This window comes from Pseudophryne corroboree, chromosome 5 (genome assembly GCF_028390025.1).
Source record: "Pseudophryne corroboree isolate aPseCor3 chromosome 5, aPseCor3.hap2, whole genome shotgun sequence".
Classification (NCBI taxonomy): domain Eukaryota; kingdom Metazoa; phylum Chordata; class Amphibia; order Anura; family Myobatrachidae; genus Pseudophryne; species Pseudophryne corroboree.
The window spans coordinates 627,124,627-627,143,080 of NC_086448.1; the positions used below are offsets into that span (position 1 = coordinate 627,124,627).

Here is an 18,454-nt window from a genome sequence, read left to right on the forward strand (position 1 = left end):
GGACGCCATCATGTCTCCGACTGGATCAATACCGGTTGACCCTGAAGCAGAGGCCTTGCTTGACTTAGGGCATTGTAAATGGCCCTTAGCTCTAGGATATTTATGTAAAGAGACGTTTCCATGCTTGACCACAAGCCCTGGAAATTTCTTCCCTGTGTGACTGCTCCCCAGCCTCTCAGGCTGGCATCCGTGGTTACCAGCATCCAATCCTGAATGCCGAATCTGCGGCCCTCTAGAAGATGAGCCTTCTGTAACCACCACAGGAGAGATACCCTTGTCCTTGGAGATAGGGTTATCCGCTGATGCATCTGAAGGGTTATCCGCTGATGCATCTGAAGATGCGATCCGGACCATTTGTCCAGCAGATCCCACTGAAAAGTTCTTGCATGGAATCTTCCGAATGGAATCGCTTCGTAAGAAGCCACCATTTTTCCCAGGACTCTCGTGCACTGATGCACTGACACTTGTCCTGGTTTTAGGAGGTTCCTGACTAGCTCGGATAACTCCCTGGCCTTCTCCTCCGGGAGAAACACCTTTTTCTGGACTGTGTCCAGAATCATCCCTATGAACAGTAGACGTGTTGTCGGAATCAGCTGTGATTTTGGGATATTTAGAATCCACCCGTGCTGACGTAGCACTACCTGAGATAGTGCTACTCCGACCTCTAACTGTTCCCTGGACCTTGCCCTTATCAGGAGATCGTCCAAGTAAGGGATAATTAATACGCCTTTTCTTCGAAGAAGAATCATCATTTCGGCCATTACCTTGGTAAAGACCCGTGGTGCCGTGGACAATCCTAACGGCAGCGTCTGAAACTGATAATGACAGTTTTGTATCACAAACCTGAGGTACCCTTGGTGAGAAGGGTAGATTGGGACATGGAGATAAGCATCCTTGATGTCTAGAGATACCATATAGTCCCCTTCTTCCAGGTTCGCCATCACTGCTCTGAGTGACTCCATCTTGAATTTGAACCTTTTTATGTAAGTGTTCAAAGATTTTAGATTTAAAATTGGTCTCACCGAGCCGTCCGGCTTCGGTACCACAAACAGCGTGGAATAATACCCCTTTCCCTGTTGTAGGAGGGGTACCTTGATTATCACCTGCTGGGAATACAGCTTGTGAATAGCTTCCAATACTGCCTCCCTGTCGGAGGGAGACGTTGGTAGAGCAGACTTCAGGAACCGGCGAGGGGGAGACGTCTCGAATTCCAATTTGTACCCCTGTGATACTACCTGCAGGATCCAGGGGTCCACTTGCGAGTGAGCCCACTGCGCGCTGAAATTCTTGAGACGGCCCCCCACCGTGCCCGAGTCTGCTTGCAGAGCCCCAGCGTCATGCTGAGGACTTGGCAGAAGCGGGGGAGGGCTTCTGCTCCTGGGAAGAGGCTGCATGGTGCAGTCTTTTTCTCCTTCCTCTGCCCCGGGGCAGGAACGAGCGGCCTTTTTCCCTCTTGCCCTTATAGGGACGAAAGGACTGGGTTTGAAAAGACGGTGTCTTTTTCTGATGAGAGGTGACCTGGGGTAAAAAGGTGGATTTTCCAGCCGTTGCTGTGGCCACCAGGTCCGATAGACCGACCCCAAATAACTCCTCCCCTTTATACGGCAATACTTCCATATGTCGTTTGGAATCCGCATCACCTGACCACTGTCGCGTCCATAACGTTCTTCTGGCAGAAATGGACATCGCACTTACTCTAGATGCCAGGGTGCAAATATCCCTCTGTGCATCTCGCATATATAGTAATGCATCCTTTAAATGCTCTATAGTTAATATACTGTCCCTATCCAGGGTATCAATATTTTCAGTCAGGGAATCGACCAAGCCACTCCAGCGCTGCACATCCAGGCTGAGGCGATCGCTGGTCGCAGTATAACACCGGTATGTGTGTATATACCTTTTAAGATATTTTCCAGCCTTCTATCAGCTGGTTCCTTGAGAGCGGCCGTATCAGGAGACGGTAACGCCACTTGTTTTGATAAGCGTGTGAGCGCCTTATCTACCCTAGGGGGTGTTTCCCAACGTGCCCTAACCTCTGGCGGGAAAGGGTATAGTGCCAATAATTTGTTAGAAATCAGCAGTTTTTTATCGGGGGAAACCCACGCTTTATCACACACCTCATTTAATTCATCTGACTCAGGAAAAACCACTGGTAGTTTTTTCACACCCCACATAATACCCTTTTTTGTGGTACTTGTAGTGTCAGAAATGTTCAATGCCTCCTTCATTTCCGTGATGTAACGGGCGTTTTAGCGCCCCTGACGGTGTCTGAGACGCCTGAACAGGCACTAATTGATTTGTCGGCTGTCTCATGTCGTCAACAGTTTTTTGCAAAGTGCTGACATTGTCACGTAATTCTTTAATTACCGGTACTACCATCCAGTCAGGTGTCGACTCCCTAGGGGGTGACATCACTAACACAGGCAATTGCTCTGCTTCCACATCATTTTCCTCCTCATACATGTCGACACAATCGTACCGACACCCAGCACACACACAGGGAATGCTCTGATAGAGGACAGGACCCCACTAGCCCTTTGGGGAGACAGAGGGAGAGTTTGCCAGCACACACCAGAGCGCTATATATATATATATATATATATATATATACACAGGGATAACCTTATATAAGTGTTACTCCCTGTTATAGCTGCTGTATTTATATATTAGCTGCCAATAGTGCCCCCCTCTCTGTTTTACCCTGTTTCTGTAGTGTTCAGGACTGCAGGGGAGAGTCAGGGAGCCGTCCTTCCAGCGGAGCTGTGAAAGAAAATGGCGCTTGTGTGCTGAGGAGAAAGGCTCCGCCCCCTTCACGGCGGCCTTTTCTCCCGCTTTTTTCAGGAAACTGGCAGGGGATAAATGCATCCATATAGCCCAGGAGCTATATGTGATGCATTTTTTTTTAGCCATAAGGTTTTTATATCGTTTTTATTGCGTCTCAGGGCGCTCCCCCCCAGCGCCCTGCACCCTCAGTGACCGGAGTGTGAAGTGTGCTGAGAGCAATGGCGCACAGCTGCAGTGCTGTGCGCTACCTTATTTGAAGACAGGAACGTCTTCTGCCGCCGCTTTCTTCGGACCTCTTCGCTCTTCTGGCTCTGTAAGGGGGCCGGCGGCGCGGCTCCGGGACCCATCCAGGCTGAACCTGTGATCGTCCCTCTGGAGCTAATGTCCAGTAGCCAAGAAGCCCAATCCACTCTGCAGTCAGGTGAGTTCGCTTCTTCTCCCCTTAGTCCCACGATGCAGTGAGCCTGTTGCCAGCAGGACTCACTGAAAATAAAAAACCTATTTAAACTTTTACTTCTAAGCAGCTCAGGAGAGCCACCTAGCTTGCACCCTTCTCGTTCGGGCACAAAAATCTAACTGAGGCTTGGAGGAGGGTCATAGGGGGAGGAGCCAGTGCACACCAGCTAGTCTAAAGCTTTTACTTTTTGTGCCCAGTCTCCTGCGGAGCCGCTATTCCCCATGGTCCTTACGGAGTTCCCAGCATCCACTAGGACGTCAGAGAAATTAAAATTACAGATTAAAACCCTCATCAATTAGAAATGGGTTGGGGCTGTGTTACCAGTGGCTGGGATCTCGGCGGTCAGCACCCTGACGCCAGGAGCCAGGCCGCAGTGTGCTGGTGGGGGTGGGGGTAGGGGAGCGGAACGAAGCCCCTTGCGGGCTTGGTGGCCACAGGTTCTATTCACACAATAGCCCCTTCTAGTCAGCATGCCAACTGTCGGTATTTTGAGGCTTCGGCATGTAGGTGGAGTTATTGTGACAGTCTGTCACATAGCTACATCCCTTAGAAATACATGTCAATGCAGAGAAACATAAAACCAAAAAGAAAACCTGCTCTTAATCGGGAGTTACACATTTACCTGTATTAAAGTCTTTGTATTCTGCACCAAAATGCCTCCACTGAAAGCCATACACTGGCCCAAGGTCTCCTTCCTCTCGAGTAGAGAAACCCTGTTTATCCAAAAATTCCCTAGAGCCATTTGCGTCCCAAATTTTTACACCTTTTGCAGAAAGCTCGTTTGCATTTGTAGAACCCTTAAAGAGCAAAGTATAAAAATGAAAGAGAATGAAAATAATGAATGAGATTGTTGTCACCAAAATCAATCTAAGCCCCAGAATGTTGAGATGAAGTTGCATATACAGATACAATGAATAGTACCCAATAAACAATTACAAAGTGCAAATTGGAACATTGTTCATATGGAATCCTTTCAAAAAACATTCCACTTTCCAGCTCTATACACCAAGACACATCACAAAGAATTCCAAAACACATAGCGCAGACCACCACACTAAGCCTTGCTCCCCTCCTCATGCATTAATAAGCAATTAGGCCAAATCCTTAAAGTACAGGAAGAACCCACCTGTCCATCAGAACTTAAATTGTTCAAGATTGAAATACACAGTAAACTCAGAACATGTGGCAAAGAATTAGACAGGGCATCTAGCAATCCAATTGAATGCCCCAGATAGTTGAGGTCTTTCTTCTCTTAAATAAGTGTCTAACATATGTAACAGTTGTAGTTTTAATTCATCTAGCACCAATACTGGCAGATGTTATTACATCAATCAATAAAATACCTTAATAAACCATAGAAGCTCCTCAAGGACTCCTTTCCAGAAGACACGTTTTGTTGTCAGCAAAGGGAATTGATCTGAGGGGAATGGGGGGGGGGGAATAAAATGAAATAAAATAAAAAAAGTTTAAATCAGAAAGTGCTATATACATTTTACAGACATAAATGCTCTGCTTAATATTAAACAGTTTCCTAAATTGAGTGGCATTAAGAAGATGGTGTAATAGCAATTTACTGCCTTGACAACCCAGAGATCAGACTAAAATGGCGCCTAGCACAGTAAGCGCAACACACACAGTTCAATTTGAACGTTGCAAGATTTTTGCTCGTTTGAAAATAAAATCCTGCAACGTCACTGCAGTGACAACGCAACAGCTGTCCCCAGCACAGGGTAATGTTTCTTGTATCAGGTCTCACAAGCTCACCAACGCTATCAGATCCTTATCAACTGAATGTAATCGTCTCAGCTGTATTAGGATTAGTTTACACATTTTCCATATTTTTGGGAGACAGATGACCACATTTTATGAGAGGCAACAGGATGAACAAGCAGTGGTGTGAATTTGGGAGGTGTAAGTGCAGAAGCATGGGCAACGGTGCCTCTATATTGACGGAATAGAGAAGAAAGCGGAGTTGTAGAGTGAGATAAGTGAAAACAGGTGAATGAGTGGAGGTGGCACGATTTTATAGGATTATAGAACATACTGGGATATTCAATTACCCCGTCTTGCTGCCGGGTGTAATGTATCGCCGGGTGGGGCTATCTTATTAGCCCCGATAAGCCAGCGCGTGCAGTATACCGCCTCGGTTATGTTTAGGACTGGGGGACTACTTCAGGCACCCACAGGGAGGATTCCAGATATGTCCTCTTACAGCCTTGCTGTAGTCATGCTAAACAGCCCTTCAAGTCGCGCCATGCCGTAGCAGTATTCGGTAGCACTGCAAGTCTTTTTTTTCCTTCTTTTGCAGTGAAAATGCAATACAATAGGACACAAAAAAAAAAAAAGTCACAAGGCACGTTATGTGCAGCGCATGGAGCAAAGTTGTAAGAGGACACGTGTAGGTTTAGGTAGGCTGCGGGAAGGGAGGATATGGGGGGGGGGGGGGGATGGGCAGTGGGGAAAACATCCCCAGCTTACCCCTGTTGGCATTGCAACCTTTGGTATCCCGGCATATCGTACTGATATCAAACATTCACATTTGTTTCTGTGCAGCACATTTTTACTTTGTTAAGCTGGCTCCAGAGTGGAGAGCAGGGGTGGGGAAACTCAGGCCCGAGGGCCACTTGATCCGGCCAGGCTCACCTAGCCGGGTGCACGCTGAGATTTTGTCACTAGCTGGCGCCTGGCTTCTTACCCTCAGTAGCAGCCGGAGGCAGGAGCTCACTCCTGAGCTCCGGCAGTGTGCGTGTGCTGCTGTGCGGTGTTATGGGAGATGTCATGACTTCTCTCCCATAGTTCTGAGGAGCGAGCGGCCAGGCGGAGGGCAACGGTCCGGAAGCAGGAGCGGGGCTGGCGAGTATTGTGTTTGCTACTAGGGGGCATATCTAATGGGGCATAACAACTGACTGGTGGCATATCTAATGGGGCATAACTGACTGGGGGCATAGTTACTTGGGGCATATCTAATGGGGCATAACAACTGACTGGGGGTATATTTACTGGGGGCAGGATCATTTTTAAGTTGATAATTTTTGTATGGCCCCCTAAGGATTTTATAAAGATCCAAATGGCCCTTGGTAGAAAAAAAAGGTTCCCCACCCCTGGTGCGGAGGAACATATGTCAGTACTTATCTGGGACATCTCTACATCATAAGAGCTGTCCCCCATCTCTCTCATCCTTTGCACTGTAGTAAGTTGGACAGCTATGCACGCCTCCTGCTTGTGTCCGACATTAGGAGGGCGTGGCCAGAGTTACAAGCAACGCCCCCATTTTCCATCACTGTGGGGGCATAGCCAGCACTCAGGGAGCTCCTGGCCATGATCCAAGTCCCTCTTGCCCAAGATTAGATGACGTGCGCATAGCATCTATTCACTGCTGATCCACTATGCAAGCGAGTAGGGACAGAATGTATCAATCTAATTGCATCACGTTACATCCCGTCCAATGTCACTATTGGACCATACTTACCCACTTTGAAAAACTCCTCCCTGTGAGATGCCTAGAGAAAAGCAGGTAGGTGGTAATGGGGGTGGGGCCAGGCTAATTGCACCATTAGGCCCTGTCCCCTCATTGGGAAATCACTGCGATTTGCTTGTATTTGCACATGGGCGGAGCCAAATGATGCAAGAGCATGTAAACAAGTTATTAGGCCTCGCCCCCTCCTCAGAATCCTGTAGTATTCTCCACATTCTGCCCACTTCTCTGGGAAGTGGGTGGAATGCAGGAGGGGTGCAAAGAACTGGGAGAGTAGGCAAGTATGCTATTGGATCATTCAGCTTGACCCCTTCCACGAGGTACAAATGCTCTTTTCCACCTCATTTGTGATTGCAGTCACCGGGGGTGTAACACCTTGTCTTTATTACTATTTTTTTTTGTTTTTTTTTAATATAGTGCACACATATTCCGCAGCACTTCACAGAGAATATTTGGCCATTTACATCAGTCCCCATCAATTAGCTACTGCATAATCACAGGTGACCGCAATCAGAACTGAGGCGGAAAGTAATGGATCATGTGACTCATCAATGGCCTCTACCTCAGAGGTTAAGATTCGGTTGGTACTAAATTAGAGCGGAAGAATTGACCTTCTGACATCACTAGGGGAGGTGACACGTCACCAGGGGGAGGAGCTACGGCCGAACAGGGTGCCCAAAAAGTTCGCTCGCCACACTTCGGGCTCGGTGGCTCGCTACCTGGTTACTAAAGGTAACAGTTGGTGGCGTGGATAGTAGAGGAGCTATTCCGCTGCCCTAGCTCCTCCCCCTTGTTGTGACTCCTCCCCCTGACGTAAAAGGTGCCTTAGACAACATGGATTTAGCATAGGGGTGGGCAAAATACGGCCCGCGGGCCGGATGCGGCCCGCAAACCGATCCTACCCGGCCCACTACTTCCCCCCCAGTGCGCCATGACAAGCGGCCAGACAGGCTGAGCTGCTTGTCATTGCTCTGCAGTACCTACAAGCCGCCGGCGCCTGTCTCCCCTGCTGCTGCACGGCGCCTGCCACACTGTTATCTTCTTGCCTTGTAGCCTCCCCCTCCCGCCTCCAGTGACAACGGCAGTGTTCATGGTCAGTCAAAAAAGGGGTGGAGCTATGCGATGACGAGGGGGCGGGGCTACACGGACCTCAGGGGGCGGAGCTACATGGGACAAGAGCAACTGCTACAGATCCATCCTTCCTGCCACTGGCAGCCAGCCAGATAAGTTAATGGAAAAAGTAAGAGAAAGTGTATTTGTGTGTGTGTGTGTGTATATATATATATATATATATATATATGTGAGAGTGTGTGTGTGTATATGTGTGTGTGTGCAGGCAGTGGCGTCAGACTGTTTTTAGGTTAGGGGGGAGATCTTTAACGCTCGATGTACCACCCCTACCCCCCCCCCCCCCGTGTTCTGTCACTGTGTCACCCCCCGTGTTCTGTCACCGTGTCACACCCCGCATGTTCTGTCACCGTGTCACCCCCCGTGTTCTGTCACCGTGTCACACCCCGCATGTTCTGTCACTGTCACACCCCCCGTGTTCTGTCACTGTGTCACACACCCCGTGTTCTGTCACTGTGTCACACCCCCCGTGTTCTGTCACTGTGTCACACCCCCCGTGTTCTGTCACTGTGTCACACCCCCCGTGTTCTGTCACTGTGTCACACCCCCCGTGTTCTGTCACTGTGTCACCCCAGTGTTCTGTCACTGACTTAACCCCACATGTTCTGTCACCGTGTCACCCCCGTGTTCTGTCACTGTGTCACACCCCCCGTGTTCTGTCACACCCCGCATGTTCTGTCACCGTGTCACCCCCCGTGTTCTGTCACTGACTCAACCCCACATGTTCTGTCACCGTGTCACCCCCGTGTTCTGTCACTGTGTCACACCCCGCATGTTCTGTCACCGTGTCACCCCCCGTGTTCTGTCACTGACTCAACCCCACATGTTCTGTCACTGTGTCACCCCTGTGTTCTGTCACCATGTCACACCCCCCGTGTTCTGTCACTGTGTCCCCCCCGCGTTCTGTCACTGACTCAACCCCACATGTTCTGTCACCGTGTCACCCCGTGTTCTGTCACCATGTCACCCCCCCCCCCGTGTTCTGTCACTGTGTCACACCCCGCGTGTTCTGTCACTGTGTCACCCCCGCGTTCTGTCACTGACTCAACTCCACATGTTCTGTCACCGTGTCACCCCACGTGTTCTGTCACCGCGTCACACCACCCGTGTTCTGTCACTGTGTCACACCTTTCCCCAGGGGCCATGAGACACTGGATAATTTGCTTGCTGTGCAATGATTATCCCAAATAAAATGTTAATGTGTAAAAGGGGGCTCTACCTTCCGTACTGTGTAAAAAGGGTACTCTATCTTCCATACTGTGTAAAAGAGAGCTCTACCTGCCGTAATGTGTAAAAGGGAACTTTACCTGGCGTAATGTGTGACAGGGGCTCTACCTGGCGTAATGTGTAAAAGGGGACTTTACCTGGCGTAATGTGTGACAGGGGCTCTACCTGGCGTAATGTGTGTAAGTGGCGCTACTGTGTGGCATAATTTGAATAATGGAGACTATTGTGCAGCCTAATATGTATCTATATTATTTTTTGGCCACACCCCTTCCCTATGAAGCCACGTCCCTATATTTTTGGCACGTGGGGGAGCTGCTATTTTGTGTGCGGCCCTCGGATACCGACAGGAAAGTGTCAAGTGGCCCTTCAGCTGAAATGATTGCCCACCCCTGATTTAGCATCTACCGTTAAGGATCTGCAACCCGGACCTTCCAGCTCGGTATCTCTGCTACTACAACTCCCAGAATTCCCAGCGCAGGGTCAGTGAATAACCACCAGGTTTGGTAATAACAGAGAATGAATGATTCGTGCACAGTACTAGCTGTGTAAGGAAAACGTTTCCCTGTAACAACCGGCCAGACCCCGGTAACAGCGGAGAGCTCACCTCGCAGGCTGTACCGGGCTTGCATGCCGAACACAGAGATGGTCCCGGTACCGGTCCGGTCCTCCTTGCGGTAACCGCGCTGCATGATGTGACGGATCTGATCCAAGTACTGCAGCTCGTCATGGCGGGGCTCATCCTGCGGGACATCTCCCACCACCTCCTGCCGACACGTTTACAGAAGCAGCTGAGTGAGCGGGTAACCCCAAACTAACGCATATACCCCTCTTCTGTGTCACACCTACCTGCGTGCGGATGCCGGACAGCTGCGTCCCCGTTACCACAGGCATGGCGGCTGCTATGAAGGACGATTGTATTATATCGTGACAGCAGCACTAGCCGGGACACCTCCTGTACTGTCAGGAATTAGTTTATACTTTGGCGCCGAAATGCTCACCCGGCCCCCGGGCGTGGCTTCTGTTACCCAATCTCCGGGCAGTGGCACCTCTATAGCCATATAGAATTATTAATAATAGGAGTGGCTGAGTGTCTTCTGTACATGGTTTGTTTTTTCCCCATCTTTTCAGATTTCTTTATATTCAGAAATGTCACACACTATCAGACAACACTGGAAGAAGAACAAAGTATCAACCATGTATAGAAAGAGGAATCAGAAGGGCTACTGAATGCATGTATAAATGTTCATGGGATGCTTTTATACAGTCTATTACACAAGAGCTTTTAAATGATTGTCTATTTGTGAGGCATCAATACCAGATGTTATAGCTCGTTCACACATACAGTGCGTCCGGAAAGTATTCACAACGCTTCACTTTTCCCACATTTTATCTTTCAGCCTTATTCGATAATGGAATATATTCATATTATCCCTCAAAATTCTACACACAATACCCCATAATGACAATGTGAAAAAAGTTTTTTTTTTTTAGATTTTTGCAAATTTATTAAAAATAAAAGACTAAGAAATCACATGTACATAAGTATTCACAGCCTTTTTCTCAATACTTTGTTGATGCACCTTTGGCAGCAATTACAGCCTCAAGTCTTTTTGAATATGATGCCAAAAACTTGGCACACCTATCTTTGGGCAGTTTCACCCATTCCTCTTTGCAGTACCCCTCAAGCTCCATCAGGTTGGATGGGAAGCATCGGTGCACAGCCATTTTCAGATTTCTCCAGAGATGTTCAATTACATTCAAGTCTGGGCTCTGGCTCGGCCACTCAAGGGGGGCATTCACAAAGTCGCCCTAAAGCCACCCCATTGATATCTTGGCTGTGTGCTTAGGGTCGTCCCCCTGCTGAAGATAAACCGTTGCCCCAGTCTGAGATCAAGAGCGCTCTGGAGCAGGTTTTTATCCAGGATGTCTCTGTACATTGCTGCATTCATCTTTCCCTCTATCCTGACTAGTCTCCCAGCTCCTGCCGCTGAAAAACATCCCCACAGAATGATGCTGCCACCACAGTGCTTCACTGTGGGGATGTTATTGGCCTGGTGATAGCGGTGCCTGGTTTCCTCCGAACATGACTCCTGGCATTCACACCAAAGAGTTCAATCTTGATTACATCAGACCAGAGAATTTAGTTTCTCATGGTCTGAGAGTCCTTCAAGTGCATTTTGGCAAACTCCAGGCGGGCTGCCATACGCTTTTTATTAAGGAGTGGCTTCTGTCTGGCCACTCTACCATACAGACCTGATTGGTGGATTGATGCAGAGATCGTTGTCCTTCTGGAAGGTTCTCCTCTCTCCGCAGAGGAATACTGTAGCTCTGACAGTGACCAACGGGTTTTTGATCAGCTCCCTGACTAGGGCCCTTCTCTCCCAATCGCTCAGTTTAGACGGCCGTCCAGCTCTAGGAAGAGTCCTGGTGGTTCTGAACTTCTTCCATTTATGGATGATGGAGGCCACTGTGCTCATTGGGACCTTCAAAGCAGCAGATATTTTTCTGTACCCTACCCCAGATTTGTGCCTCGAGACAATCCTGTCTCGGAGGTCTACAGAAAATTCATTTGACTTCATGCTTGGTTTGTGTCATGACATGCACTGTCAAGTTTGGGACCTTATATAGACAGGTGTGTGCCTTTCCAAATCATGTCCAGTCAACTGAACTTGCGACAGCTGGACTCTAATTAAGCTGTAGGAACATCTCAAGGATAATCAATGGAAACAGGACGCACCTGAGCTCAATTTTGAGCTTCCTGACAAAGGCTGTGAATACTTATGTACATTTGATTTCTTCGTTTTTTATTTTTAATAAATTTGCAAAAATCTCAAAAAAACTTCACGTTGTCATTATGGGGTATTGTGTGTAGAATTTTGATGAAAAAAAGTAATTTATTCAATTTTGGAATAAGGCTGTAACATAATAAAATGTGAAAAAAGTGAAGCGCTGTGAATACTTTCCGGATGCACTGTATTAGCTTTTTATGAGATATAGGCGTCTATTTAGCAAAAGGGTCAAAACTGGCTTGAATATTTTGCCAATATTGATGCGATTATTAGAATTTTTTTCCATAGTTTTCCCTGCTATGTAGGAAAAATACTTTGAGGGACAGTGGCGGTCAGTCTTTTTGGTGGTTCAAAAAGTCTGTCCTGCTTTGTGCATGTCCCTTCTCTGCTCCGCAATGTACACACAAGGGTGATTCAGTAAGTAAGGTAACAAGACCTCTTGTGTGTAATTTTCGCTTTTTCATTCTAATTTCCCACCAAGTGGACCACTGCGTCCCCTCGCGGCCATTAAGCCATGTACACATTAAACAATGTGTGTACATGGCTGACTGGACGACCAATGTAATGATACATCAGTTGTGCCATACACACTGAATGATATATTACACAGTATATTGTTCCCTGACGCATTCATCTGTACCCTGCCATTTGCTGACCATCGTGTGAGCGCAGTAGTGGGTACACACAATGTGCCCAATATGTCGGTCTGATATATCGCCTAGTGTGTACCCAACTTTAGACTGCGCCTCATCTGTCCCAACAGCAGTTGAAAGATGGTGGGGCTGATGGAAACATGCGTAGTGTGATCAGATTTCTGCTTCTAAAGGGCTCATCAGCAGCTGAAATTCATTGCCAACATGTCGAGGTGTACGGTGATAACATCATGGAAATGGGTTTGGTGCACCACATTTGATAACGGCAGGACAGAAGTTCAAGATGAGTAGTGATGTCGCTTGCCAAACACATCCACCACAAGCAGTGCATCAAACCCAAACCTGTTTTTCTGACATGACATTATCACTGTACTCCTCAACAAGTTGGAGATACAGTACTAATACAAGCCCTGTGGTAACTGAAATAGACAAACTGCAAAATAGAGAACTCACTGTAATTAAAGTCCACAAACTAGAGAGTGAACAGGTGCACTATGGCAAATGCAGTAGTCCCTGTATAAAACATGAATACAGGGATACTTGCCAGGAAACTTCAGGCACACAGGTCAGCCCAGATACAAACGCAGAGTCTGACTTGCTGAGAACAGTTGAAGTCTAAGCATAAAGGGGTGTATTCAATTGTTTGAAAAGTCAGTTGAGAGTCTGTTTTTATCCTATCTAATAGACAGGAAAAACAGGCACCCAACCAACTTTTCAAACAATTGAATTCCACCCAAAGAGTCTAAACCCAGAAAATAACAAATAGATCCAGTTAGCTAGAAAGTAACTTGACACAGGTACACACTGGTGAAAGTCTCAAGGAGAGCAGGAAGCACAGACCAGGGTCTGGCAGAGGGAGATTACCAGAGAGTAACAGTTGCAGGTTCAAACTTAATGATCTGGCCCTGAACACTCAGTGGAGCAGGTACAAATAGCAAGTCCAAGGAGGGTGACACCACTGGCAGAGAAGAAAGGATGGTGACAGTACTGTATATTTTTCAGCGTTAAAGCCTCACAGATTTCGAGTCACACCATGCAGGTACCAGACTTGGCTGGCAGGTATAGACTGAAGTATGCAATAAGGGATGTGAGACCAGATGTGCAAAGTGAATTTGGAGAAAAGTGAATGCCACATGGGACAGAACAAATAAAATGAAACAGAAAGTTAATGACTGGAATCTCCAGGCTGTAATAATAACAACAGAGTTTGGGGTAAAACAGTTGGAACCACACAGTATAGGCCTGCTCAGGTTTAAATTCCCTGCTCTCTAAATGAGTTGAATTATCAGCAGTTGCAGTCATTTTAAAGATCAGGCCTGCAATCCAAGATGGTGGCACTTAACAACAGGATGGAACTGCAGGATGGATTGCTACAGAGAAAACCCCAGGTAGTGCTCCAGACACCGATAAGTTTGCCTGAACGTCCATTGAGTGATTGTATCCCCTCTCTTAAAAGTTTACTCCAGGCACTCTGAAAAGGTATTACTGGGACCTTTCTGAAGATGAATGTTCACTGCATTAGCCCAAGCACACTTATCCAGGCCGTAGCGTTTCTATCTTTCAAAAACTGAATCATCCCTGGAGAAAGTGTAGAATCATGAACGTGAATGACATAATACAAATTATCATGTTGGGTCTTCATTATTGGTGGTTAACTAGATATAGTGGAGAATTCATCATTAGAGGCTTAAGTACATTAAAAAAATGAGGTTGCGTAGAGAGGGAGGTTATTTCAGGTTGAATGCCAATGGGTTGATCACTCATAAGGCCCATACACACTTGACGATGCACACGTCGTTAACGACTTCCCTTGAACTTCCCTTGAACAGCTGAGCAAACGACATGAGCATACACACTACCAACGACCAAAGACCATTCATCGTTGAAGCATCCAAGCTGAACAGTTTATTAAACTAATGAGCTGGGAACAGGGCTGGTGAACAGTGGCTTGGTCGTTGGTCGTTCACACCATACACATTCAACGACGTCTCTGGTCGGTAACGACCATAGTGGAAATTGAGCATACATGCTCCACAGATAAGCGAGGGTCGTTAACGTCCCGCGGGGCCGCGCATCGGTGGTCGTCGGATGCATACACACTTGACGATATAATGAGTGACGTCGTTGATGAGGGCTGAAATGAACTACGTTGCTCATTTTATCGTCAAGTGTGTATGGGCCTATAGAATCTTGAATGCGCCGATATATCTTGGATTGAATTTCATACTTTTTAAGTTGCCAGCCAAACTTAATCCCCAGCTTTAAGAGTTGGCACTAGCTGACAACTTTTTTGAGCAAAAAATTGACAAGTAGAAGACTTTTTTTTTAACTTTAGCACACGTATTTGCAGTTCCACAACTAGAACTTCCGATGAGGGGGGTCATTCCGAGTTGTTCGCTCGGTAAATTTCTTCGCAGCGTTTTTCCGCTTAGTGCGCATGCGCAATGTTCGCACTGCGACTGCGCCAAGTAAATTTGCTATGCAGTTAGGAATTTTACTCACGGCTTTTTCATCGTTCTGGTGATCGTAATGTGATTGACAGGAAGTGGGTGTTTCTGGGCGGAAACTGACCGTTTTATGGGAGTGTGTGAAAAAACGCTACCGTTTCTGGGAAAAACGCGGGAGTGGCTGGAGAAACGGGGGAGTGTCTGGGCGAATGCTGGGTGTGTTTGTGACGTCAAACCAGGAACGACAAGCACTGAACTGATCGCAGATGCCGAGTAAGTCTCGAGTTACTCAGAAACTGCACAGAGATGTCTTATCGCAATATTGCGAATCTTTCGTTCGCAATTTTAAGATGCTAAGATTCACTCCCAGTAGGCGGCGGCTTAGCGTGTGCAAAGCAGCTAAAAGCAGCTTGCGAGCGAACAACTCGGAATGAGGGCCGAGAATAGAGACATGGAAACTCAATACAAAATGAAGAAAGGTATAAATAAGGTCTTGTGGAAATGGTTATTGTGAGAGAATTCTGCCCAAGATAGAAGATCCACCCAATTATCTTGATTAGTAAGTTTTCCAGTATGGAGGGAAAATTATGGAATTGTTGTAGTTGCAAAAATACATTTTGGGAGGTATTCAATTCTTTCCGCCCCTTTGCACACCCATTCTGTTTCTGCTGACAGGCATGGTATGATCATTTCAGCTTGCTACCCCTGGGGTAGCGAGGCGCCCAACCCTTTACACAGCTAGACCTGATTACTATGGGTGCAATATGCGCGATAACGGGGATCACTTTAGAAAGGAGATTGGGCGTGATATATCATCTTAATACTGCCCTTTAAGTGTAATACAGGCCAGTCCTCCAAAATGTCAGAATCATCAGTATATTCATCTGTTTCCTGATTCTGTTATATTTAAAAATAAGATTTTAAACCTACCGGTAAATCTATTTCTCCTAGTCCGTAGAGGATGCTGGGGACTCCGTAAGGACCATGGGGTATAGACGGGCTCCGCAGGAGATAGGGCACCTAAAAAGAACTTTGACTATGGGTGTGCACTGGCTCCTCCCTCTATACCCCTCCTCCAGACCTCAGAGAACTGTGCCCAGAGGAGATGGACAATACAAGGCAGGATTTAGCAATCCAAGGGCAAGATTCATACCAGCCCACACCAATCATACCATGTAACCTGGATCATACATAACCAGTTAACAGTATGAACAAACGACAGTAACGGTCCAAGACCTATTCCAACTGTAACATAACCCTTATGTAAGCAACAACTATATACAAGTCTTGCAGAGTTTCCGCACTGGGACGGGCGCCCAGCATCCTCTACGGACTAGGAGAAATAGATTTACCGGTAGGTTTAAAATCTTATTTTCTCTTACATCCTAGAGGATGCTTGGGACTCCGCAAGGACCATGGGGTTTATACCAAAGCATCCAATCGGGCGGGAGAGTGCGTATGACTCTGCAGCACCGACTGAGCAAACGCTAGGTCCTTATCAGCCAGGGTATCAAACTTGTAGAATTTAGCAAAAGTGTTTGACCCCGACCAAGTCGCCGCTCGGCAAAGTTGTAATGCCGATACGCCTCGGGCAGCCGCCCAAGAAGAGCCCACCTTTCTAGTGGAATGGGCCTTAACCGAATTTGGTACCGGCAATCCAGCCGTAGAGTGAGCCTGCTGAATTGTATTACAGATCAAGCGAGCAATAGTCTGCTTCGAAGCAGGTGCGCCAATCTTATTGGCCGCATACAGGACAAACAGGGCCTCTGTTTTCCTAATTCTAGCCGTCCTGGCTACATAAATCTTTAAGGCCTTGACTACGTCCAGGGATCTGGAATCCTCCAGGTCACTTGTAGCCACAGGCACCACAATAGGTTGATTCACATGGAATGAAGAAACCACCTTAGGCAAAAATTGCGGACGTGTCCTCAATTCAGCTCGATCCACATGAAAAATCAAGTAAGGGCTTTTGTGTGACAAAGCCGCCAATTCTGATACTCGCCTTGCCGATGCCAAGGCCAACAACATGACCACCTTCCAAGTAAGAAATTTCAACTCAACCTTGTTAAGCGGTTCAAACCAGTGTGATTTTAGAAACTGCAACACCACGTTGAGGTCCCACGGTGCCACTGGAGGCACAAAAGGAGGCTGGATGTGTAGCACTCCCTTTACAAACGTCTGGACTTCTGGAAGAGAAGCCAATTCCTTCTGAAAGAATATCGAGAGGGACGAAATCTGTACCTTAACAGAGCCTAATTTCAGGCCCATATCCACTCCTGTCTGTAGGAAGTGGAGAAAACGACCCAGATGAAAATCTTCCGTAGGTGCATTCTTGGTCTCACACCAAGATACATACTTTCGCCAGATACGGTGATAATGCTTAACCGTCACCTCCTACCTAGCCTTTATTAAAGTAGGGATGACCTCTTCCGGAATCCCCTTTTTCGCTAGGATTCGGCGTTCAACCGCCATGCCGTCAAACGTAACCGCGGTAAGTCCTGAAATACACAGGGCCCCTGTTGCAACAGGTCTTCCCTCTGAGGAAGAGGCCATGGATCTCCTGTGAGCATCTCTTGTAGATCTGAGTACCAGGCCCTTCGAGGCCAGTCTGGGACAACGAGTATCGTCTGTACTCTTCTTTGCCTTATGATCCTCAAAACTTTTGTGATGAGAGGAAGAGGAGGAAACACGTAGACCGATTTGAACACCCATGGTGTTATCAGAGTGTCTACTGCCACTGCCTGAGGGTCCCGAGACCTGGCACAATACCTCCGCAGCTTTTTGTTGAGGCGTGACGCCATCATGTCTATTTGAGGAGTTCCCCAAAGACGTGTTATGTCTGCAAAGACTTCTTGATGAAGTCCCCACTCTCCTGGATGGAGATCGTGTCTGCTGAGGAAGTCTGCTTCCCAGTTGTCCACTTCCGGAATGAAGACAGCCGACAGAGCGCTTACATGATTTTCCGCCCAGCGAAGAATCCTGGTGGTTTCCGCCATCGCGACTCTGCTTCTTGTCCCGCCTTGGCGGTTCACATGAGCCACTGCTGTGACATTGTCTGATTGAATCAGAACCGGTAGGTTTCGAAGAAGACTCTCCGCTTGTCGAAGGCCGTTGTAAATGGCCCTGAGTTCCAACACATTGATGTGTAGACAGGACTCCTGGTCTGACCAAAGTCCCTGAAAGTTTTTTCCCTGTGTGACCGCACCCCATCCTCGGAGGCTCGCGTCCGTGGTAACCAGGATCCAGTCCTGAATCCCGAACCGGCGACCCTCCAGCAGGTGAGCACTTTGCAACCACCACAGGAGAGACACTCTGGCCCCTGGGGACAGAGTTATTTTCCGATGTAAGTGCAGATGGGACTCGGACCACTTGTCCAGAAGGTCCCATTGAAAAGTCCTTGCATGGAACCTTCCGAAGGGAATGGCCTCGTAGGCCGCCACCATTTTTCCCAGAACTCGAGTGCATTGGTGAACTGACACCCTTTTCGGTTTTTG

General features: G+C 47.5%; 1 protein-coding gene across 1 annotated transcript in view; it reads right to left on the reverse strand.

Annotated features, from left to right (window-relative positions):
* Positions 1–10,075, reverse strand: part of TYMS (thymidylate synthetase) — a 53,612-nt gene extending 43,537 nt beyond the window's left edge. Inside the window, exons 1-4 of the mRNA XM_063923566.1 lie at positions 9,918–10,075; positions 9,676–9,835; positions 4,585–4,658; positions 3,864–4,038 (exon numbers count right to left, since the gene is read on the reverse strand). Coding sequence (XP_063779636.1) covers positions 3,864–4,038; positions 4,585–4,658; positions 9,676–9,835; positions 9,918–9,962 — 454 coding nt within the window. The 5' untranslated portion in view covers positions 9,963–10,075. The remainder of the gene's footprint in view (positions 1–3,863; positions 4,039–4,584; positions 4,659–9,675; positions 9,836–9,917) is intronic.
* Positions 10,076–18,454: the final 8,379 nt, after the last annotated feature.